Below are 25,767 nucleotides of genomic sequence, written 5' to 3'. Positions count from 1 at the left end.
GCATAATAGATGAGTGCCTGGTCAGCTTATCCTTCAAACAATGGTCACATTCAGTATGTTTACATGGACGACAATATTCCGATATTAACCCGATTAAGACGATACTCTGAGAAACTAGCATGTAAACGGAGATTATTGAGGACCTTAATCCGATTAAAGTCACACTCGACGTAAGCACAAATGGAATTAAGACGTTTTGAGTATTCCTGTTTTAGTCGCGTTATTGACGTGTATTACAGACATGTACACCCCTTAATCACGCTATTAACGGCGTGAGAGACGTTACACCACATTTCGCGACAGGACACGTACACACACGGCAGCGCTCAACCGTTTTACGGCAAACGAGAGGGCACGGCTGTGTCCCAAACCGCGTACTTACCTGCTATATAGTAGGTGAAATAAATGTATTTAGGTAAGTACGCGGTTTGGGACGCAGCCCACGGCTTCAAGCAGTCGTCTGTTAGCACGTACAGCACGACAAATAATTAACTGCACTTGAAGCGTTCGTAAAATTAAATATGAAACACCCAAAACTGTATACGGTCCCATAACGAAGACCAACTGTACGTCGATACGTGAAATTCTGGAGGGAACGTCGGACGGCGCGGCGCGGTGACGTAATGACGTGTGACGTTAATCCATCTATGTTCTATAACACGTAAAACCTGAACATGAAAGGAGTGTTCTAAAAACAACCCATGTAAACACCTTAAATCAGAATATTGTCCTATTCAGAATAAGGTCAGTAATTAGATTATTGCTGTCCATGTCTTTCCAAGAGCGCGCATAGAATTAAATAAAACATTAGTAATATTTAATTAATTCAACAACACAAAAGAGTGAAGTAAAAGCCTGATAAAGTAGGCTACATACCGCACATATATTCAATTTTCATGACCTCGATTTAGCATTTCAAGGCTACATTAAGTAGGATGCGCTAGATCACGTGGCATTTTATACGTTTCCAAATAAGAAGAGTGGAAGCTCTCGTATTGATAAACAAAAACCAAATTTACACCGATTAAAGTGTTAATTACTACCAGAACTATTCATTCAGCAAAATATTCAAAATATACTAGGCTTATTTGATGTTTATTTCAATACTTGCCATCTTCTCCTTCATATATCATCATATGAATCATCTTTATTTGTTCAATTTTTAAATTGTTCGGATAATCTGAATGGGGCTCCCAAAAAAAAAAAAAAATTGCACTCTCTGAATCTCTTCTTTTGAACTTTCGGCATCAAAATGTACTTATATTTCTCACATATAAACATTTGAGAGTGGACAGTGCAAAAAGTTTTAAGTTAGTGCAAAAAAAAAAAAGAAGAGATGGAGAAGTGGAGCAGGTTACATCTTCTGTTCAGTGAACTAAACCGTTTCGCATGTGACCCGAGACCAGGTGTAAATGAGCACCGTGCTACTGGAAACATTGGCAGCACAGTTTTCTCACACAATTGGGTCAGTTTGAGTAATGAGCTCGGGCCTTAGAAAACCGGATGTTAATGTCAGACGCATAGGGAGCGCGTTTTCTGCATATTGTTTCCTCATGTATACTGTATACATTCAGCCCTTTAAGGTTTATTGCAACCTTAATCAATTACACTCGGTTCGCACATCCAGCTGCTCGTAAATAATATACTGGAAAATGGGTCAACATACGGGACTGATATAAAAAAGAAAAAGAAAAAAAGAAGAAGAAAAGCTTTTTCCAGATCATATGTTAAAGAAAGTCATTGCAAAACAATGGAATGTTTTAGAGGGGGAAAAAAAAAAAAACATATGCAAATGAACAATTTTTCAATGTTGTTTTATTGCGATTTGACTTGAATTTGATTTAAAATGCATCTTTTTTTTGAATTATTCGATTATTCGGTTTACTTTCATGTTTTGGCGTGTATTGAGGAAATGTAGTATTTAAAAAATCGTGCCTCTGCAACGTATATCGATGTATTTTCGACGTGATGACTCGATCACACATTTGCCTGGTAATAATATCTAAGTAATAAACATAGTAGTGTATCACAGTCTATTTTTATCTCACTGAATCCTTTACTTGTGTTTCCTTAGACGTGAAAGTAACTATGAATGTATTGTTATGGGTGAAAATCAGCATTGCAGTGACTGCGCCACAAGTGCCACAGGGGGCTCTGTGTGTGTGTGTGTGTGTGTGTGTGTGTGCGTGTGAGAATATATTTCTTCATGAATATATTTCCATTCATGCATACTGTATGAAACAATTATTCTCTCATCTTTCTCAATGACCTCATTTGCCAGGATGCTATTTTGGATTACACCGTTATTGCATGAATGAGTGTTAAAACGAACAATATAACACATTCTAACTTACTGTAGATTTAAAATGTGCTTATATTTGCAACTATGGAGTAAAAAAAGCCTGTAGGGTAAAGATCCGAACAACGTTGACGTTCCGCTGCTTTGTGATCAGTATACAGTATTGGGACTCGTATAAAAGTGTTCTCACGTAGAATGACTTTCTATAGTGTGTACTTTTTCCGCACACGTTTCACGAATATCGATCGGACGGACAGATCTTAGTAAGTCAGATTTGTCAGCCGTGGAGTATTGAGCACTCTGGAGTAGAGCAGGGAGGTGTTTTGTTCAAGTGTAAAATATTACCAAAGTTGTGTTACATAACATATTGCTGCCGATCACTTTTGCTACTCCACTACTGCCTCGGGTATCTTACGCTCGTACTATATATTTACCCCCCACCACCGATGCTTGTCCCTAGTCTATGGTAATATCTAATATCTCCAGAGCCTGAGCCTATAAAAAACTTGCACTGCTATCATTCGAGATAGCGATAATCCAGAGATGAAAATGTATCTACAGGAATACCGTATGTGTTGCTGTATGTGATATCATGGTAAAGCTCGTCCCTCTGCTCTGTCTACAGGGTTCGGCAGACTCGTACACCAGTCGACCGTCTGACTCGGATGTGTCTCTAGAGGAGGACAAAGAGGCACTGCGCAGAGAGGCTGAGAGGCAGGCCCAGCTCCAGCTCGAAAAGGCCAAGGTAAACTTTTATCTGCCAGCCTAAGCGCTTGTCTATACTGCATCTGTCTATGTACATTAGACCCTCTAGTATTTAGCAATTTTGCGATCGCAGGATCAAGGAAACTCTGGGCTATTCAAACGAGCTTGCAATCGTTTTACAATTTCGGGCCATGTGATGTCATCACGACGCGCGTTCAGCCAAAACCCTCTTCGATTCACATGCGTCGAACATGAGTACAGCTGAAAGTTTAACATTTACCAACAAACATCAATGCGAAAGACTGTGCAAAGCAATTTCGTGCAATTTGCTACATTTTGAAAGAAGCCACAGCAAAAATCGAGCATTTTTGGCCGAAACAATCACAGAATATTCTGCGACGTCCTGTATGGCCCGGTACATGTGTGTTGTGAATGAATTCTTTGAGTTGTAGGTCTGTGTGCTCAGGAGATGCCTTGAAGGACAGAAATGATCGAGTAAAATTTACCGTGTGATCCTTGATACACTCAAAGTGATCATAGGCTACGTTAACCTCTTAGTCCCAGCTTATTATTCCATTGTTTATATTAAAGGACATTATTGAGTAACTACTATTAATTAAAAACTAATAGGAACGGTATGTAGTTATGAGAGTGAGGTATGTGAGTCTCCACCTACTGAGTGTTTAAAGGGTTAATTGATCAGCAATAAATAGAAGTCACACTTCTATTTTAAGAATTCGGGATAAAAACATACGTTAAAAAAGAAATTTAGGGCCCCCAAGTGGAGCAGCAGAAACGTGGAGGTCACAACTTTGAATTCTGATGATGCCACATGGCCATCTGAGCCAATTTTCATCCAAGAGAGCAAAATTGGCTGTGCTCTAATGGAGTGTGCTCGCACTATCAGTTACAGCAACACTAGCTAATCTCAGGCGTCTGTGAGCTCGTGCATGCGGAAGTGGTCGGATAGCGCTCTCCTCAGAGATTGACGTTGCATGAGCAGCAGTTTGAAAAGATGCAGTTCGCCGGCTTCACGTGCCTCAGAGGAAGCATGCGATAGCCTTTGCCTCCTGCTTAATAGGTGTCGCGTGATAGGCTAGGGAGGCATGCTGGGCGGGGATTGGCCATGACTAAATTTGGGAGAAATCGGGGGGAAGGGGGGGGGGGGGGTGATTTGTGCGTTAGAGTTATGGCTCTTTAAATGCCAATGCAAGTTATACAAATATTTTCAGTTTTTATTACACTTTTAAATCCCTGAAACAAACAATGGCCGACAATCATTGAATGGCTACTTACAAGAAAATTGGGCCAATCAAAACAAGTTGAAAGACAGTGTCATGACTCACAGACGGAGGTCATGAAACAGGCAAAGACAGAGCCAAACCGAAATGGCAAAGTATTAAGCAAAGCTAAGTTCAAAGCCAGAGAGAGACAGGAATGTAAACAATGTCTCAGTAACGTCACTGACATGAATGCCGGAGCGAGAAATCTCAAAGCGACTCTGAACACTCCAGTGTATATAAGTGGTTGTACTGATTGGAACCTGATGTGTGTGATTAGAAGGTGATTGTGAATGGGGATAGGATGCCTGTAAATCTGGTGACTGATCATATGATTGGATGCAGAGTTCCCTGGCTGACACAGTTTCGACTGGAAATCATGAGTAGTGTAGTTCAAGTGGGTATTGAAACCAGCATTATGAATGTTTAAAGTCAGTCCTGAGAGGTCAGAGAGAAGTAGGAACAGTTGGTAATAGGCAGAGCAGTGATGTCCGAGTATACAGTGAAGTATACAGTGTGATGACCTGAAAGGTAGAGAGAGGTAGCATTGATGAGGGTCGACTGAACACCAGCTCCAGAACATTCCCTCTTGTTTTTTTTTTTAGAGGGCAGACCAAAAGAGTGCAAGGGAGAGAAGGCAAGAAGCCTAAAGCTTGACAGAAGGGAGGCTGAAGTCTACAAGTAGAGGGACAGAGGTGCCATCAGAAGGAAGGATAATAATAAGGAGGACGTTTGTGATCAGGAAATAATAAAGACGTAAGAAGGAAATGAGGCCAGGTGGGTGATAGATAATAATAATATGACAATTAGTGGGAGAAATAACAGTAACAGAATGGAATTCAAAGGATGAAGTGTTGAGATGAGACAGTGCAAGACATGCGAAGTGCTGTTTCTGAGATCAAATCAAACCTGTGAAGTGGAGCAGAGGACAGGTATAGCGGAGTTCTCTAAACTTATCCAAGTCTCAGTTATTGTCAGAAAATCGAGAGAGTGAAGGGAAGCTATAGCCGAGATGTAGTCAGGTTTCTGGGAGGCTTTGTGGAGGATACTTTCTGGGTCTATAAGACGTGAGGACAGATTGGAGTGCGGCACATGTTCGATGAAAAGCAAAAATAACCGGGGTTAAATAAATACGGCCAATACCGGGCTGAATGGAGAAGACTGAACGTGATACTAAGCCAGGCAGAAGTCTGGTCTGGAGTGAAGCAAAGGTAGCTTGAGGATGGCAGGGTAGAGACAACCAAGTATCAATTTACCAACAGACACTCTAAAGTCAACACCAAGCAGATGGTACACTGATAACCAGAAGCCTACCTTACCAGCAGAGAATAAGTCTAAGATAGAAAAACCTCAAATACATTCCACCATTTGGCAGACGCACCTAGTCCAGAGTGACTTACATTTATCTCATTTATACGACTGAGCAGTTGAGGGTTAAAGCGCCCAGCAGTGGCAGCTTGGCAGTGCTGGGATTTGATCTCATGACCTTCTGATCAGAAGTCCACCATCTTAACCGTTGAGCTTCCACTTCTCCAACGTTTATTTATATTCCAGATCTGGAGCTTGTGCAGGATTTGAACCCAGGAGCTCTCACACCCTAAGCGAGAATCATACCCCTAGACACATGTTCAACAGGCCAAAGCAATGCAGCAGAACTATGGTTTTAAGTGAAATTTCTTTTTTTTTTTTTTTTGTTGAGAATTTGGCCAGTGTTTAAGATTTTTACCTATAACAAATTTGTTTACTTTAGAGCTTTTATTAAAACTAAATGCTGTGATGTCGCATTTTTGCATAATACAGAGCCATTCCATTTTTCATAGATTAGTTTGACTAATGTTTACATATTTTAATATGCACTGTGCAGCAGATTTACCACAATAAAAAATATTGAATCAAGTATCAATTTTGGCTGGAGTGGGTATTAGGGCAAATTTAAGGCTGCAGGGTTTGAAGGCTTCTGCTGCCATTTCGCCAGTTGTTTCCACCACAGACTTTGTGTGTGGCTGCAGTGGTCTGTTTATCTTTCTACTGAAGTGAATAACTTTGGACCTACTATTAGGCACACACACACACACACACTTGCTAAAGGGTCCATCTCGTTTGTTACTGACTTGCTCTACATTTGAAATGGTGAAACATGAAGTTCCAGACTGAATGGTTTTAATTGCATACTGGGGAAAGTGGAGCGTTGTCCCACCTGCCTTTCCCAGGTGCCACTACTAAAATCGTCTTCTAGCCATTGCAGAACAGAACCATTTGTTTTCAGCTGACAGAGCAGGCTACACTTTCTAAAGGTGTCCACTGAAGGACAAAACTAGGAGGGAATGCTCTGATTTTAGAGTCCCAAGGTCCCTCAGCTACTGTACAAATACGCACTCTCGTGCCAGTGGAGTTCATTTGTTAGCACTGATTCCCTAATTCATGTTAGTGAAAGCAGCTCAGCCTCATTAGTGTGAGACCTTAAGTAAACATTATTAACATAATACGTTGGTTTGTTTGAGAGATTATTCATCCCTGTCCTGCATATTTTGCTGAAACAACTCATTTGCTAATTGCCAAGTTCCCTATTTAGCTTACAGTGGGTGTGTTAGAGCAGGAAAAAGCAAGAACTGTACTAACGTGGCGGAAAATGATCTGGGACGTGGCTATAAATATCTGAAATGTTTTATTATCCGTTGATATTTTGTGCTGTTTCTCTCATTCGTATACATACAGTATATAGGCAAATCTTTTGACCATTAACTATCATAAGCTGGTGACTGAATGCTAACCAGCAAACAGACAACTGATCACAAATACCCAACATTTGCGCATTTTATGTCAGCGAGGTTTTTTGCTGAATGAAGATGGATATGTATATGCTACATTAGCTTAAACAATACAGCTAGGAGCAATGTGGGTTCATTTTCTAAAATTAGTCTGCCCTCAAGTTGAAAATAATAACAACAACAAAATACAGACTAATTTTTAAACAGATGAGGCTATAGTCTATGGGCTAAGCTATCAAAAATAATTGGAATGCACAATTTCACTGAGTAACAGGAAGAGAAAACAGTACAGTCACAGAGGGGGGCATTAAGAACGAGGTCGCTGAGCTTGGAGGCCAACCTGTGTGGGACTACTGTATTGAAAGCTGAGCTATAGTCTATAAACAGCAGAGTCATGTAGATGTCGGTGTGGGTGAGGGTGGTGTGTAGGACGTAAGAGATGGCATCCTCAGTAGACCTACTGGGGCGATAGATAGACGAAATGGAGTGGGGTCAGTGGTGTCAGGGATGGAGGAGCAGATGGAGTTTTTGATAAGCCTCTCAAAAACCTTCATGACAAGTGATGTGAGGATTCCAGGACGATAGTCATTTAGGCAAGAGGGCTTATTGTTCTTAGGCACAGGAGTGACAACAGATTGAACAAACCAGCGCAGGATCTCAGTACATGGCCAGAAACGTCATCGGGGCCGGCTGCTTTCCTGAAGTACGCACGCTTCATAGCCTCAACTCTCACCGCAGCGGTGGATTTGCCTCAGAAGGCTCGGACAGTCGTCAGTCCCTGTCACGAAAACTAAAATGACAATGTGAATGACAAAACCAGATTTTTTCTATTTAAAAAAAAAAAATAATAATCTTGCATCCCCTTGCAGCCTCTGCCTCTAATATAGCCTTGCTATATAACAGTGATGTATAACTTCAAACTGAAGTGTTTCAAACAGAAACCGGCTTTCAGAAATGAATTGTTGCTCATTCTGTGCTAAATATGGACGTTCAAAATAAAGCACTGACGAATGCATAATCGGTCACGTTTGTAGACCTGATATTGAAATGAGATGACTCAAATGTGCTCAACACACAGGAAAAGAGAAGAATTAACCAGATTTCTAATTTCTGGGGGAAAGCTGCTGAGAATTCACTACACATTTCTTTTGTTAAATCTGAAAATGACCGTATCTTATACATATTAGCAATAATCTCGGCAATCAGATCCAGAAAAATGGCCTAAACGGTGTAGTGCACATGCACATGTACACTATGATGGGGTTTTCCCCACATTTTGTCCTAATATGTTTATATGCCAACTCCTACCCACGCGCTCTCTCTCCCCTATCACATAACAGATACCAATCGGCGAGGGCGAATGCTAACATGCTTCCTCTGAGACACATGAAGCTAGCCGTAGCACCTTTTTTGAACTGATGCTCATGCTACGTCACAGAGTAGCATAACACACACCATCTACCCTCTTCCACATACATAAACTCAGAGAAACTCATGATAGGTTGGGTCGCTATGACTGACAGGGAACACGGCCAATTACTCTCTCTTGAACTCCCAGCCACAGATGGGCGTGGCATCATGAGGATTTGGTACGTCATCTCTTTACAATTGGGCGAATGCTTTTCTCTTGCCCCAGTTATGAACCTGACGATTCTAATCTTGCACATTGTTTACTGAAAATGAACTTTCTGGCCGGTAGCACTGACTCGGTTAACACCCGTATTTTAGATGAGCAGTATATAGATTGGCCAGTCTGTTATTATAATAGGCTATATGAAAATAGACTATGAATGGACTCATGTGCGTCTGTGTGCTAATTAGAAAAGACCTTTAACGACAATGGCAACATGTTATACATGACTGTATGCGCTTTTGATAGATAGGCATACACATCATCCACAATTGTCATCCCTGTCATCTCTCTCTCTCTCGCTCACACACACAGAAGACACGTACACTTGTTGTTTCCAGAGATGTCTGGCTGGCTAGGTTTTAGACACAGCTTCAGGGCTACTTTAGGTTGTCTGGAACTTCTTTCATTTTTAGAAACAGGTTTCTGAAAGGCAAAATGAAGCAGGTGTTCAGAGCTGGGCTATTTCTTATACTCTGTGTGCCCCTCTCTCTCTCTCACACACACACACTTCCTCTCAGTCATGTTTTTTCCCCTCTTCCCCCCCCCCGCCCCCATTAATCTCTCCTTTTTCCTTTTTTTCTTTCTCTCTTTAGCCATGTTTTTCCTCCACCGTGTTAAATATAGCACTGGCCATCAATCTCTTATTAAAAATGCATCAGATGCATGAATATTCATAGCAAGGCCAGATGTACAATAGCACATAGGCATGGGGACAGGAATAAGAAATTATTCATTACCCTTGGACAGGAAAACAGCCACATGCTTCCACATGCACACAGTCATACAAACAGCACCGTCATAAACCGAGCTTTTAAAAACGACACGTCGTCTTGAGACTTTAATTACTCAGGTAATTATCCGTAATTTGAATCTCCCTTTTCATTTTTAACCCAGACACAATCTTATAATATTATGGTCCCAAAATGCAACAGGACTTTAGTCATTCGTGGGAATTGAATTGTTCAGACTGCTGATTGGCAACAGGCTTATTTTAATGTGTAGTGTAGAATAAGAATGTTATGGATGCTACACGGCCATCATAGTGATATACAGTTATATATCGAAGATTATAATAATTATAGGAGATCTTTATCTACCATTAGCCTAATTTAAACCAATGTGACCCTGACCAGGACGTTACTGAGGATGAATGGCATTAATGATTGTTCTCTTTGTTTGTCCCACAATCTTCGTATCTAATCGTTTGCTCACATGAACATAAAAACTCCAGCTTGTGGGACTTTTTTTTTTTTTATCGCTTTCCGTGTGATCCCAGTTCCGATACCCAACCGGACTATCTCAGATAATCCTATTCTCCCCACCACCACCCCGTCCCCTGCCGAGATTTGTATTCTTGTATGGACCATGATATGGAAACATGAAAACATGCAATTCCCCAATGTACTGTATAACCCCCCCCCCCACCACCAATGCCACCACTTTAGATATTCCTATCCTTGTCTGGACCCAGATATAAAAACAAAGTCACCATAACAACTACCACCCCTTCACCACACGCACACCGAAATGTGCGCTCTCTCTGCATGGTCAGTACTGCATATATTATAGAAGCCTGTGTTGCATAACAGATGGTCTGTGAGAAAGAGAAGGCATGTAAATAGTGAAAAGTAAACAGAAATGTGAGTGGAGAAGTATTTTAAAACGTAATAAAAAGGCATTTTATATTTGATATGATTACTGAAATGAATTAGTTTAAGTGTGTTTTCTTTCGGTTTGAAGATTACGTTTGCATTAGGGTAAAGGATTAGGGTTTTTGTAAAGAAGGGGGATGGCAAGGTCAAAAAGGACGGACGGACAGAAAGAGAAGAGCTGACAGCAGTAGTCTTACCCGGTCATCCAGAGCAGAAAGGTAGTATAATGTGTGTGTGCACAGTGTATAGTAGAGAACACCATTCCTCTCTGTGGCACACACATAATTCAGTCTACACATGTACGTGTGTGGGCCATCTTTGGGATGCTAATGACATTGGTTTTCTCTTTTTCAGCTCACTCTCGTTCAGACCCACGCACTCACAGCTACACATCTGTCACTGTTCAACTGTATATGAATGGATGATGTATTCAAGCTCATTATCTTCTCCCTCCACTGCATGTCTGTCCATCAAAATCTCTTGATTTATGTATTCCACTAGACTCTAGAGACAACCTTCCTGTCATCCTCTCTTTTGTGTTCACTCTGAATTAAGGTCATTCAAGGGACATAGATTCTCACTCTATCATCGAACTACTGTGTTGTATAGCATTCGGTCAAATTTTATAGTGCATGTTCGTCAGGTATGAAAGGCTGCCCTTTGGTGCTTTTTTTCAGATTACGTCTTCACTTTACAAACCCAGTTGTACGCTACATTTTCAGTTGAAAACGAGGCAGTGTCATAACTGCATTCCAACCATACAGCTCATTGTAGTTGCCTTTGTGTGTGTGTGTGTGTCTCATTTAATCTAATCTATGTGAAATGGATTGTAAATTGATATTCCCAAAGTCTCTCCACGCATTTTCTCCGTTGTCCTTCTTGTCAGCCCGAGTTATTTTTAAAATCGCTTGTTTTGAAATCCTCCATTCTCAGAAATTGTTCTCTGCTACAGCAGTGAGGGGGGATTCTGCCGTTCTGGCTTTCATATCTTCCACAAACACTGCCGCATTGAGAATGCACCCCTCTATTGATTGATTGGTGCACCGGTTACGCCAACACACCCCGTGAGAATTCTCGAGTTGAGATGCGGCTTATGACAGGAAATTGGAAACGCCAGGAAGTGAAAAATTAAGCAATAAATCTGAACCTACTTAAGCCTTTCTCTCACCATGATGCCGACATACTGTGCCTATAAACTACAGATACACTACTCTGCATTTTGTCATGTAGAATAGTGTGTATTTTCCTGTTGGCAGCGCTACTGTGTGCAGTTTTATGGGACCAAGTAATAATACGTCGTTAAGATTTCAACGTTACTATATGTACATATATTTCTTATATAAGTATTAATACCGTTGCAGGTAAGCAATGGTTATTTGTGGCAGATTAACACAGCACACATAGAGGCTCAGTTGATTATGTTCGTCATGTCATGGCAAACTCACGACTCCGTTTCCCAGACTGCACCGCAAACTACAAACATGGCCAACGACTACAACTCCCGAAACACGTCACCTTCTCCTGAGGACTAATCAGAGACACCTGTTCACTCACAATCGCACCACACATAAAAGAGACTCGCGTACACAACGTCTTTGCGAAGTATTACACGCGGTTACATTTTACCGCTGCCGTTACCGAACCTTGATACCGTATTTGTTTATTCCGGTTTTGACTTTGTTCTTGTTTTCTGATCACCTGACCTCTGCCTGTCCATGTTTATCGATTTCTGCCTGATCCCTTGGACTCGTTATTTTATTAAACCTGCCATACCTGCACTTGCATCCGTCCTATCCTTCATTAACGTGGCTATATTTGTGTCGGATATTGTAAAACCAAATGTAAAACCAAAACGTCCCTTAGGACTTTTTTTTAATTTTTTTAAAATCTCATTTTATGTTTCAAAGCTTTTAGCCTGATAGCTACACTCTCGGTATAGGAATATCAAGGTGACGAGCAATGGAATACTAGTGGTCTACTGCAGGAGGAGGAAATAAAAAGGGGTAGATCTGGTTTTATAAGAGGTCATATTCTCTATTACAAGCATGCTGTTTTGGTCATTTTCAATGGAACGGTCATAAAGGTATTTAATGACGATAGTATTAATATGGCAAGATTAATACTAATAAAAACAACAAATTTGTGCCGTCACCACTCCCACTTCCTACTGAATGGCATCCAGCCAAACTGCATGACAATATACAGTATATGCCATTTAAATTGTACAGACCGCACAGTGATGACGTTTAGTACTGTATATTTCCTCATCGCTGCTGGCTACACCACTGAAGTGTAGTGATCTTCTGAGGGTGTCAATAGCCTTCAGCTTTTGAAATCCTTACCAATTACCCTATCTTGACAGGCTCCCTGGCTTTTAACTTTGTGTTGTGTTAGTTAGTGCTCGTGAGCACCGATAACATAAATGTTAGCATTCACTCATGACTCATGAGTGAGTCAGACTCCCCCAGTTCCTCTGACTGAGTTCTATTTTTAGAGCAGGCACAATGGCGTCTAGCCACACACTGACTAAAAAAAGCTCATTCCTACACAGAGATGACACTGTTGCTCTACTTGAGGTAGTTTTGCGATGAAGTTCATTCAGATCGGTCGTAGCATATGACACATAGTAGACAGTTGTATCCACGTGTAATTTTAGCCTTTAATTCCCGCCAGCGTGTTGTTTTAGTCATTTCCTGTGAAACTGTCCTGAAGGTAGTTCATGGCAATGATGTTAATATTGTGAGACTGGACAAGTCTTGGTTGTTATGGTTGTATATTTTGACAGGTCTGGCTACTGGGACGTAAAATGAGACTGTGAATAACTTGATACTGAAATCCCACTTGTATCAGCATATGACAAGCTTCCTAGCAGGTAAATAAGTGCAGTAAAAAAGTGCAGTAAACATTGTGCAGTAGCCTCATGGAGAAAGTAAACAATCATATAGTACACTAATCAGGACATGTAAGCAGTTTACCAATTTTGTTAGACCGATATGTTCTCTTTGGACTTCAATGGACTCTCTTTGGACTTCTGGGCCAAACATCCAGCGGTCCATTTTCTGTACCACTTATCCTACACAAGGTCATGAAGAGCCCGGAGGCTATTCCAGGGAAATCGGGGCACTAGGCGGGGGGGGGGGGGGGGGGGGGGGGGGTGGGGGGGGGGGGGGGGGACCTTGGACGGGTTCACATATACATTCACACACTATGGACAATTTAGAGATGTCAATCAGCCTACAATGCATGTCTCTGGACTGGGGGAGGAAACCCCGAACTATGGGGAGAACATGCAAACTCCGCATACATAGGGCAGGGACAGGATTCGAACCCCCGACCCTGGAGGTCAGGGGTATTCAATCTTATCTGTGAAAGGTTGTTGTGGCAGGTTTATAACCAAGCAGGAAGTACACCAGATTCCAAATCACTATTATGTGTAGTTAGGCTGGAATGAGAACCTGCAGCCACCCCGGCTCTTTGTGGATATGATGATCCCTGCCATAGTAATAGTGATATATTAATAGTAATAGTGTAACCTGGTTAACATGGTATGCTCAAATAGTGGGGTTTGGATAGCAAAAAGACTAATGGATATTTCTAATTTATGCAACGAGAGGATTCAAGTCGGACTTAACTTGATGAAGTTGGTTCTCATCACTCTTCGTTCTCTCCATTCTTTTTATTTCCATTTATCCTGAGCAGACAAAACCAGTAGCGTTTGCCGTTCGTACAAATGTTAGCTACAGTGCTTCCCTCGACGATGACGTCCCCGTGCCTGGCATGGCCATTTCATTTGAAGCTAAAGATTTCCTACATGTAAAAGAGGTTAGTAATAAATAAGCGCACGCACACAAACACCTCTAGTAATTCACTGTGTGACTGAAACAGAGCTAATTGTTTTGCAAGTGTATGTTTATTGAACTGATGGATGAACGGATGATATAATGCTGATGCTGATTTATTGTCTCTATATGTGCTTTTGGCAGAAGTTCAATAATGACTGGTGGATTGGCCGCTTGGTGAAGGAAGGATGTGAGATCGGTTTCATCCCCAGTCCAGTGAAGTTAGAAAACCTTCGCATCCGCCAGGAGCAACGAGCCAAACAGAGCAAATTCTCCAGGCATATGCTCGCTTTCTCTCTCTCACACACACACACACACAGGCATAGATGACAGCATACTAAATTAAACTTGCTATTTGTTTATGTAGACTTATTGCTGCAGAAATGTCAGCTGCTTTGTCACAAACAATCTTTTTTTCTGTCTCTCTTTCTGTAGCAAATTGGGGGCTAACTCCTTGTCCAGTTTAGGGGACATTGTCCCAAGCTCTCGAAAGTCTACTCCTCCCTCCTCAGGTTAGTTGCTTATTTAGTTCTCTCACACGTTCAATTTATTTTCGAATTCAGAAAGAAAACATTGATCATCATGGTGTAATATAAAAAGCTTGATTATGGCTCTAAAGTTACATGGTCTTTATAGCGTATATGATTTCCAGCTAAACGATGGTAAAAATTCTTACACGTAACCAGGTACTACGAATGTTGCTGTGTAAAATCTGTTAGGGCCGTAAGTGACTTCTGAGCTGTAGTCATTTACTGCTTTTATCACAGGAGAAACATCACAGCTCTGTTTAGGACACTGTTCATTTATAAACACCCGACTCAACACTGTACTTCCATATTCGGATCAAATCTATTCACGCATACCAACTATACACCTGTACCAACTGTCCAGCAGAGTTTACCTCAAATCTCAAACTCACAATTATTACCACAGAATGCTACTATAGAGGACTTATTTCTCTGACAATTTTAGGTTCCTATCTGGTCCCCCACAAGAGATATTCAACACAAAAGTGAGGGAATTTTAAAAAATATATAATAAAAATAGCCCTAGCCCTAACCCTGAAATGTTCTGCAAGCACACTATATTTACATAGACTGAGACTTGAACCCTTCCCAATATAAACTGACCCCAAACGTGGAACCATGAGCAATCTTGAGCATTACATTTGTGTTCTAAGTCTAAGGAACACGAATGTGCAAAAGGTTTATATATGTACATGTACCTTGTAATGTGCGCTAGAGATCGTTTTTTGTTCCAAAGGAGCTAGCCAAGATAGCGAGGTTTCCCTAAACAGCTGTACAACCACAATATGTTGTGTGCCATGACACAAAAAAAGCCGTCGTAGTTAAATAAATAAATAAATAAATAAATAAATAATAAAATGCTTTCACCTTGGCATATTGAATTCCACCATAGCCAGTGCAGTGTGAAAGAGCACCTTCAGAGCCACAGGTTGCACATCACCGTGCATATGTTAACTACTGAGCAAATTCCTAACCCTTCTTCAGTTGTCCCTTTGGGGCAGTCCTTAAGGGTTCTGCTCTAAAGTATTTACCTACAAGAAATCTGGACACAAACCCTTAATTGTCCAATGAACCCTTGGAGAACCCTCTTTTCTGAAAGAGTACACATACGTACACACAATAATACTTCATGGACACTTAATTCAATAGAATTTTCATACAAATAGTGTGATGGATTTGGCGTATCATCCAGCGTGTATTCACCACTCAGGAGAGGCTCACGGCCTTGTATAGGGGACTGAAGTTGAACAAATGAGTATAAAATAAATGGCATGTTGGATTATAGATTATGAATTTTAGGAATAACATTGGACTATGGATCTTTTTTATTTGCATGCATAAATATCAAGAAAAATGATCTATTTGAACAGTTGAATTTGTTCGGACAGCCTTAACGTCTATGTTGATATTGTATGTGAGGAAGATAATGCATTTTATACGATGTTATGGCGTTATAAAAGAGTGTTAATAACGTTTTATTTTGGGAAAGTGTGAGTTTGATCACACATTGATCAGTACTGCTGCTTTGTTTTTTGCACTCCATTGCTAACGGTCCTAGCGTTTCAATAAGTTTTAGTGTTTTCAGTGTGAAATGAACATACATGCAGGCATTATTTTTTAAAGATCCGTATAGTCGAATTCCTTGCATTTAGTTTGCCAAGTCCCATATGTAACTGTATGTATATGTCTATATGTGTGTGTAGCCATTGACATAGATGCTGTGGGTTTAGAGTCGGAGGAGCCTGAACCTCCTCCTCCTCCCCAGCAGCGTTCTCCTAAAGCCAGCCCAAACCAAGTCATATCCACTTTAACCCGTGAGAAACGAATGCCCTTCTTTAAGAAGGTAACCCGAGAGGCGGGTCTTCCCGCTTTTCACACTCCTCCGTACGGTTGTATGTCTCTCCAACACCACGCAGTGTGCGCCCACCTGTCTGTCCTTAAAACATGTCTGTCTGTATAACCGCACGAGAGCAATAAGCATGCTCGCCTAGCTAACCGATTTACTTTTCCCCCCTCTGTCTGCTCTCTCAATTCCTGTCCTCAAATTCCCACTCTTCTATCCTCTTCTGCTTTCCTTTTGTCCTCTTTCACTTAATGCTTTCACTTCCTTTCTGTCCTTCTCCCTCGCTCCTTCTCTCAGCTAAGCAGAAGCTGAAGTCGGTAAGTTTAGGCTGCTATAAGGACATGTAGGAGTCTCCCGAAGCCTGTAAGGCCCACTGGAGTCTCTGCATTGCTGTGTTTTTTTCCCCTCCCCACTAATCCATCTCTGTAATGGAATCTAACTTTAACATACAGTAGATGTTTGTGTGTGTGAGATTGTGATACAACGAATGGGACCTCGGTTTTATTGTGGCATTTCATTTTCCCAACCTAGTTCACATGTAATGCAAAAATAGAACGTTTCAAAGTTTGTTTAGTCTATCCTGATGTAAATATATATATATATAAATATATATATATATATATATATATAAAAACAACATAATGAACATTAGATATACTGAGAAAATTCGCTTGGGACCAGAGTTCGGGTTTGATTTGTTTTTATTGCTTCGCATTACTAGACATCTCGAGTTCCCATTCACATTTGTGTTACAAAATAGTGTTCTATTCTTGCTTGCTTGACTAACACGTGTCTGTTGTCTAATCGTCTAATGCACCGATTGTGTCATCGATACCGAACGTGTACTGTATGCCTTTGACCAAATGTGATCTGCGTGTTGTTCATCTTTACCGTTGAATAGATCTGAATCGATAACGCACGATCACGCTCAACAAGAAGACCGAGTTCTTGCGTTAGACCGAGATCTATGATATTCGTAGCATTTGTGCCGTACATATTGGGCCTTGTTTATCAATCTTTTCATAAAAATCGTGTAAATGTTTTGGTAGGCCAAACTGAACGGAAAAAACCGCCGTCGGTTTTACAAAACGTTCAGTAACGCTGAATTTCTTCGTAGTCAGGTGCACGTGCCGATAAATGTCGATCGCCTATAAGCCACCGAGCGCGTTCACAGCACAGCTGTTTTGCATTGTAGTGATGGCCATGAACGTCCATGAAAAGTCACAGAGAGCTGAAAACAGGAAAACGACGACTGTTAAAGAGTGCCTCTTAATGGCCGAGTGCGCAAAGTCTTCCAGTAATGCAGCTCAGCCATCGCAGCGGTTCGTCTAGCGTAGACCCATATTAACTCCGTATTTACAGGGTGCTATTTCTTATTTGAGAGGCTATAGTTTTATTCGTCTTATGTGATGGATTTGTTCTGGAAGTCATTAATAAACTTTTCAGCAAGTTTGTAATAAATAAGCGCTTCAAACTTGATAACGCAATGTATATTCCTAGGCCAATCATATTATTTCAAGTCTATCAGTTGAAGTTCACACTAATGAGCCTCATTATACATAAACTTCCAGAAAATGAAGTTGCTCTGATAGGATAAAGCACATTTTCCCAAATGAACCACGTCTTCGTTGAATACCACAGTTCTCACGTACAGATTGTTTACAAATAAATGAATATTTGATAAATGAGGCCCAGATTTCTTTATTCTATCATATTCTGTCCTAGATGACTATCGTTCACCAGTGAAGTGGGAACTTTATAGATACAGACATCAGTCTCAACCTACTTCCGCTGTTCCACTTTCGGCTGAGAAGCTTAATTAAGAGGATTAATTTACAGCTGTAAATGAAGACAAAATTTGATCTTACATTACAGAATGTTAATTAGATGGTACAGTTTCAGCACACGGTGATGAGGTGGACTCACTGCTTCATTAAATACTGAACATCGAGAGCAAAAAATCTCTCAACAACTGGTCTACTTTGACATGGTTGGATTTTCTCTACTTTCTGTACAGTAATGCCTTGTGTGAGATTTTTTTTTTTTTTTTTTTTTTACACAAAATTCATGCACATTGCAGACTGTAACCAGAAAATCGTTTTCTGGCTACTAGGAAAGAAATGTATATTTAGATTTTTATAACATTTCTTAGCATTTTTATGTCATTTGGTGTGGCTATACAAAAGTGGTTCTCAATCCATATTCCAGAGACCTCAATGCTCTACACATGTTTTCTGTAATACAACACACCTGACTGAACATGGGGAGCTTAGCACGCTTGTCTCGCACCTCCGGGGTTGGGGGTTCGATTCCCCCCTGACGCCCTGTATGCGCAGAGCTTGCATGTTCTAACCATTTGCTCTGGGTAGCTCAATTTCCTCCCCCGGTCCAAAGATTGGCATTTCCAAGTTGTCCATAGTGTGTGCGATGGGGTGCATCCCGCCTCATGCCCCAAGTTCCCTGGGATTGGTTCCAGGCTCTCCAGGACTCCGTGTAGGGCAAGCGGTACAGAAAATGGATGGGTGGATGATTGAACAGCTAATTATCAAGCACCACATGAGCTGGATCAGGTGTGTTAATGTAGGAAAACCACTCAAATGTGCAGGTCATGGGGTCCAGTGAATTGGGATTGGTAAACCCTGGTATATGGTGTGTTTTAATAGTTATACTGAATGTGATGTAAGTTTATGTCAACGTGTCATGTATTGGAGTGGATGGGTATGAAGGGTTGAGTGTGGGAGAGGGAGAATGACATGTGTTTTCGTGCGCTCTGCAGACTGAGCACATCCCCCCATATGACGTGGTGCCCTCCATGAGGCCTGTGGTCCTGGTGGGACCCTCACTCAAGGGTTATGAGGTCAGACTCTTCAATAAGGACTATCTTTCCAGAATGAGTTGTGTTGCAGTAGGATTTCCAGTTATTCTATTAAATTGTGGACATTTTCCCTAACCACATGTTGGCTTCAATGCTGTTCTTGATGCTCAGCTTGAATGAACTCCTTATAGGTCTTTCATCTATCTATCATACGTTAAAAGAGATAAAGATATTACACATACTGTATATATGAAGCTGTTATGTATATTCATCTTCAGTAATACTGCTAGTAGCATTATTTGTAAATTTACTACACATCAACTGTATCTCTTACTTACACACATTTATTTATTTTATTTTTACAGGTGACAGACATGATGCAGAAAGCATTATTTGACTTTCTGAAGCACAGATTTGAGGGAAGGTAAGGGCTTGCCAAAAGTCCTTCTCTGTCTCTTTCTCTAAAAGCTCCTGTCCTGACTGGTCCTTCTTTGGGGTAGTTTATGTATTAGCGTGTGTATCTGTGTAGAGCTACTTTAAATAGTCTTGTCTCATTGCCTTAATTGGCCATGCTGGACCATAAGCACAAGGCTGGCTTGCATGCCTGCGCCTTCTCCTGGCCTGAGTGTTTTCCCTGAACGGGAACCATGCCTCTTCCCAGCGCAGCACAGAAAACACAGCTGTGTGTGTGTGTGTGTGCTGAAATGAAAGCAAATTATGAACAATCCAGTAATGGTAATTTTACCTAATAAAATTAGTTGGTGTAAATGGATCTCTTTTTTTTTTTTTTTCTCTCTCTAAATCGTTTTCTGAAAAGCACAAAAAAAAAAAAAGAAAGTTATTAGAGTTCTAGCTAGTACTTTTTATGTTCTGTTATGCAGTGTCACTTTCTTTCCTCTTGTAGAATTATTTTTGGGAAGTCAATTTCTTAAATGGCTTGTGCACACGCTCTCTTTCTCACTCTGGTTCCTAGGATATCAATCACTCGGGTAACAGCAGACATTTCTCTAGCCAAGCGATCTGTCTTGAATAACCCCAGTAAACACGCCATCATCGAACGCTCCAACACGCGCTCCAATCTTGGTAAGTGCATGTGTGTGGTGAGTGTGTGTGTAGCTTACGTACTGTACTTGTGTATTTGATCCTTCAGACTTACATTTGTCTTTGTTCATTCCCATTGTGCATGACTGCAACGCTTATGAGTGTCCATAAAGCATGTGTTGATGCACCTTGAATGCCATAGTAAATGAGCAATGGCCCTTCTTAAGGATGTTGCAGCCATCTTTCCCCCCCCCCCCACAAGGTTAAGAAAGTGACATCTAAACAACCTAAAAACAAGACTTGAAAGTAGGACACGCAGGCTTTTGTCCCCACAGGCCTTGAGTTTTAACACACAAGTGTCAAACACGAGGCCTGTGGGACAAACATGGCCTGACGCCATGTTTCATTTGGCTCATGAGAACTCGCAAAAAAACAATACTGAAATGGCCCGTAATAAATACTACTCAATAAATTCACACTAACTAGAATTCACAGCAGGACTGTAGTGTAGTGACTGCCCGTCTTCTGCACGGGCCACTTGAGTCTCACAGGGCTGAAACGCTGATTTAAATCGATCTGCTGCGTTTGGCACAAGTTAGTTCTGGGTCTAAAAATAAATAAATAAAAAGATCAGAACGGCATCAGATGTTGGCCTTTAGCGTAATTCATTGGTTCACGTGTATGTTCTTGGCATACAACATGCGAGTTCTCTTTCCTACTGTTATATCATTTGGATATTCGGAAAACATATAGTCTAGATAAAGGATTGCATGACTTATTTTTTTACTAGACCCAATTTAAAAATAAATAAATAAATGAATGAATGAATCACGGACTAGTCGGCTCTTCCGTAGTTAAAGCAAAAACTGATGAGAGCAGTACGCGTACAAAAGATCTCAAAATAAAAATATACTTCCCAAGCAGAGTCTTACACAATGTGCAGAATAGAATTCATCTAGTCTGAAATAGTACAATTCCACCACCCGCCTCACTGTTTTGTTTTTCCACCACGTTGACAAGTCTACATCCCCACAGCAGCAGAAAGTAAACATATCACCTATTTATGTAAGGAATAATTGACGACGGGCCGTCGCATTATTAGAAAATGATGCACACCTGAGGTTTAACCACCTCGGGTGTGCGTTATTTCATCGATCATTTAACGGCCCGTCGTCAATTATTCCGCCACAGGTAGCACACCACAAGACGTGGTTCAGATGTTTTATTCCAAGATATTTGTCAGGTTTTTGTCCTTAAAATGCTCGTGTGTGGAACTCATTTATTACGCATCCCATTTAAGCCTCCATCCAAAACACCATTTAAGACCTAGTAACGGAGGCTTGAGCCATTGATATGCAGTTTTTGGGGAGAGAGAGAGAGAGAGAGAGAGAGAGAGAGAGAGAGAGAGAGAGAGATCGAGAGAGAAAAAGAGAGAGAGAAAGAGATCGAGAGAGAGAAAGAGATCGAGAGAGAGAAAGAAAGAAAGAGAGAGAGAGAGAGAAAGAGATCGAGAGAGAAAAAGAGAGAGAGAAAGAGATCGAGAGAGAGAAAGAAAGAAAGGGAGAGAGAGAGAGAGAGATCGAGAGAAAGAGGGAGAGAGAGGGAAAGAGAGATCGAGAGAAAGAGGGAGAGAGAGGGAGAGAGAGATCGAGAGAAAGAGGGGGAGAGAGAGAGAGAAAGAGGGAGAGAGAGAGAGAGAAAGAGGGAGAGAGAGAGAGAGAAAGAGGGAGAGAGAGAGAAAGAGAGAAAGAAAGAAAGAAAGAGAGTGAGATCGAGAGAGAAAAAGAGAGAAAGAGATCGAAAGAGAGAAAGAAAGAAAGAGGGAGAGAGATCGAGAGAGAAAAAGAAAAAGAGGGAGAGAGAGAGATCGAGAGAAAGAGGGAGAGAGAGAGAAAGAGGGAGAGAGAGTGAGAGATCGAGAGAGAAAGAGAGATTGAGAGAGAGAAAGAGTGTGAGAGAGAAAGAGAGAAAGAAAAAAAGAGAGTGAGAGATCGAGAGAGAAAGAGTGAGATCAAAAGAGAGAGAAAGAGGTCGAGAGAGAACGAGAGAGAGAGAGGGAGAGATCGAGAGAGAAAGAGAGATTGAGAGAGAAAGAGGGAGAGATCGAGAGAGAAAGAGTGAGAGATCAAAAGAGAGAGAAAGAGGTCGAGAGAGAGAAAGATCGAGAGAGATTCAAGCTGATACTATAAAAATAGAATAAATAAATAAGTAAACATCAACAGGCCTACTTGTTCACAGGGTTTTTCTTTTTCATTCGCCTCGTGTCCACATTACCACCTCGGGTGCGCATTATTTGTCTAATCGTTAAACGGCCGGTCTTCAGTTATTCCGTACTTATTTCTGGAAAATCGTAGTTTTCTGTCATTTTGCTGGTTGTTAAATGTGTGTGCCGTGGTGGACAGTAGCCGAACTTTTCCGTTATTTCAGTTAACTCCCTGAAGTGATACGGAACTGTAATGCGGTCAAGACCTGACTGGAACTACTTTAGCTGTGCGTTTACTAAAAAAGTTACTGCAACACCTCAGAAACTTCTGTCAGCCAATCAGAATCAAGAATTCAACAGAGCTGTGGTATAATAGAATATATTAGTCTAATCTACCAGCCTATGTAACCATTAATAAACAGTAATAAACAGCTTGAGTAAGGCTTCTTTGAAGATAGAATATTGAGCCCAAGACCCATGGGGAAGGTGCAGGAACTGAAGTGTATGAACAGGAGACAGGGAAAGCAGGAAGCTGGTATGACTGTTAGTTTGGCTTGATTAGTGAGCCATGATTAAGATCAAAGACATTCCTTGTAGCATGACCTCCTGATTGCACTCCTGGCAATCTTTTGTACAATCACCATTGAGCACACACATTAAAAGCACACAAAAGCACAAACACACTCTCTCTCTCACAAAACGTCAGCTTCCCCAGATCTAGTTATATTCAGTAATTGATTGAATAACAGACATACACATATGGATAGACATTGCCACAAAGCGGCATTACTTAAAAGGTGAATACTTCGAGTTTTTATTACTTCTAGCCCGAATGACTACATCGGGGGTCCTCGAACTATGAAGTCAGGGACCCTTTATCTGTAAAATAAACTCCGCTGACTCCTCAGTACAGATTTATTTCATGAAACAGGCCAGTAACAATAAGAACTCACTAATGAATATAATAAATTTGATCACGGTGAGTTTTTTTTTCCACAACAACGGTTTGCGTAACATCAAAGCGGAGGAACAAGACTTCATTCTTTCAATGAAGCAGCCGTGTGTCGTAATTAATGCCGAAATCCACACTGAAATACATTACCCATCAGCCCCAGCACGTCACATGTCCCACTGATCACTCACACCTGTTCTGTAGTACCCCTAATAAGCACCTCTATATACACGGCTAGTTCTAGTTTTTCAGCACCGAACTGTTAAGCTTTTGTTGTTGTGTTCACGTGTCATCACGTGTCCTACGGCCGCTCTCATAGTCCGCACGTTTTTGCCTCGAGTCCACTGTTACGTTTATGGTTCTTGTTTTCACAGTTTTGGTTGTTTGTCTTGCACTTCGGTCAATAAAAATCTGCGCATGCATCCACAATAAAAACGCTAAAAATATAACAACGCTTCTGCTGCCTTAATGAGCCGATTATTTAAATCGTGTCTTATTATAAGCGCCTTTTTTTTTTTTGCTAATTATTAATCTTAAATTAAGGGATAAATTCCTAAAGCCAGTGCAATCAAGTACCCAAAATGCTAACTTTAAGTAAGTCTATCTTAAATAACTGCCTTTCAATTGCTTGTAATAAGCACAACTTGCTTAGAATGTGGTATTTTTGTCTAGTTTTAAGGCCCATTAGTCTTTCAGTGCTTGGCCTTTTATGCTAGTTTTAAGAATTCTAGCCAAGCACAATTTGCTCACCTCATTGGCAGATTTCTTTTGCCTGATACGAGACAATTGGATTCGATTTAAGAACATTTGGCTTCTTTCTAGTAGGGCTGTTCTGCCAGTGAGTGAACACGTTACTGACATGAGCATGTAGTATAGTGACCACTGCTGTACGTTCCTCTCTGTTAGCTGAGGTACAGAGTGAGATTGAGAGGATCTTTGAGCTGGCACGCACATTGCAGTTGGTGGTTCTGGATGCTGACACGATAAACCATCCATCTCAGCTGGGCAAGACTTCGCTCGCGCCAATCATCGTCTACGTCAAGATCGCCTCTCCAAAGGTACACGCATATAGCCGGCGCTCGTTCGGTTACTCTTTCTTTAAGTCTTCTCTCTCAGTACATCACTCCTTCGATGGCAAAGCATGACTAGGTATGGCTAATTCGTAAAATAAGCTCAGTCTCATAATGGATAGCTCAGTAAGACATAAAATTACAGTCATAAATGCAGGATGGAAGTAAAGGATAAATGGTAATATTTGTGAAAGGAGTAAAATGAGCAATATTACATTCATTTACTATATCTTCCATATATCTTATGGAAGAAGTCGAGACATCGGAAACAGACGGCGTTGAGATGACGTTTGGTATTGTGTGATTTCTATACAGATATCGTGTTTGTGTTGTGTTCAGGTGTTACAGAGATTAATAAAATCTAGAGGAAAGTCTCAGGCGAAACACCTCAACGTGCAGATGGTGGCAGCAGACAAACTGGCTCAGTGCCCTCCGGTGAGTACGGACACGTCGACGTACACGTGCACCGGATTTCGGTTTTTATAATCGGGATAGATTTGAGACAAAACTAAAACTGTTTACGGGGGGGGGGACTTTCGTTTGAACTTTAGCAGTACTTGGAACAGTCGCATGTAACAAAATTTTCAGTGAGCAGTCAGACCAGCCTTCTCAGGGTTTTTTTTTTTTTTTTAATTAATTGTGGCATTTGCTTGATCCCCAAAGACAAGCAATTTTGGTCAAATTACTTCTTGTTAATCTAATCATTATGAAAAAAAAATGAATGGTTTCAGCTAAAATCGGGTATTACTGCCAATGCTTTAACACCTCAACTTTAAAAGATCATAAATATAATTTCACCAAAAATAATGCAGAAATGTTTTTATTTACTTTGCCCAAGTCTGTTAGATGTGCTAAAGATGTTTAAAACATTGCTAGCTAAGTGTGGTTTTCTGACACAATTGAGCTTGTAATCAGATAACGTCCACAGTAAAGTCAGGACGGATTCGGGGTAAACAGACTTCATAAACTGCTACGACTTTACTTCTGGTTGAGATGCATGCAAAAATGAAAGCATGCAATTCTCAAAACTATATATAGTAGAAAAAGTTGATGTGAAGGGTTTTCCCAGGCCAAAATATGCTATTTTTATCTATAGCACGCACCCCAAGAGTGCGTGAGGGATTAGTCTGAATGTTCCCG

The 25,767-nt window shown here is 40.9% G+C and overlaps 1 protein-coding gene across 2 annotated transcripts in view; it reads left to right on the top strand.

The window, feature by feature from the left end:
• The window catches only part of cacnb2a (calcium channel, voltage-dependent, beta 2a), a 65,420-nt gene that overhangs the window by 39,000 nt on the left and 653 nt on the right, over window positions 1-25,767 (top strand). Inside the window, exons 3-12 of one of the 2 annotated variants that reach the window (XM_017472982.3) lie at window positions 2,925-3,044; window positions 14,037-14,159; window positions 14,321-14,454; window positions 14,612-14,688; window positions 16,844-16,863; window positions 19,323-19,403; window positions 19,727-19,785; window positions 20,335-20,444; window positions 24,464-24,615; window positions 24,967-25,062. In XM_017472982.3, coding sequence (XP_017328471.2) covers window positions 2,925-3,044; window positions 14,037-14,159; window positions 14,321-14,454; window positions 14,612-14,688; window positions 16,844-16,863; window positions 19,323-19,403; window positions 19,727-19,785; window positions 20,335-20,444; window positions 24,464-24,615; window positions 24,967-25,062 — 972 coding nt within the window. Of the gene's footprint in view, window positions 1-2,924; window positions 3,045-14,036; window positions 14,160-14,320; window positions 14,455-14,611; window positions 14,689-16,406; window positions 16,547-16,843; window positions 16,864-19,322; window positions 19,404-19,726; window positions 19,786-20,334; window positions 20,445-24,463; window positions 24,616-24,966; window positions 25,063-25,767 lie in introns of both variants that reach the window. The other variant, XM_017472979.3, reaches the window with a different exon arrangement.

This window comes from Ictalurus punctatus, chromosome 7 (genome assembly GCF_001660625.3).
Source record: "Ictalurus punctatus breed USDA103 chromosome 7, Coco_2.0, whole genome shotgun sequence".
Classification (NCBI taxonomy): domain Eukaryota; kingdom Metazoa; phylum Chordata; class Actinopteri; order Siluriformes; family Ictaluridae; genus Ictalurus; species Ictalurus punctatus.
The sequence above is the reverse complement of the archived record's forward strand: the minus strand, read 5'-3'. Positions and strand labels throughout refer to the sequence as shown.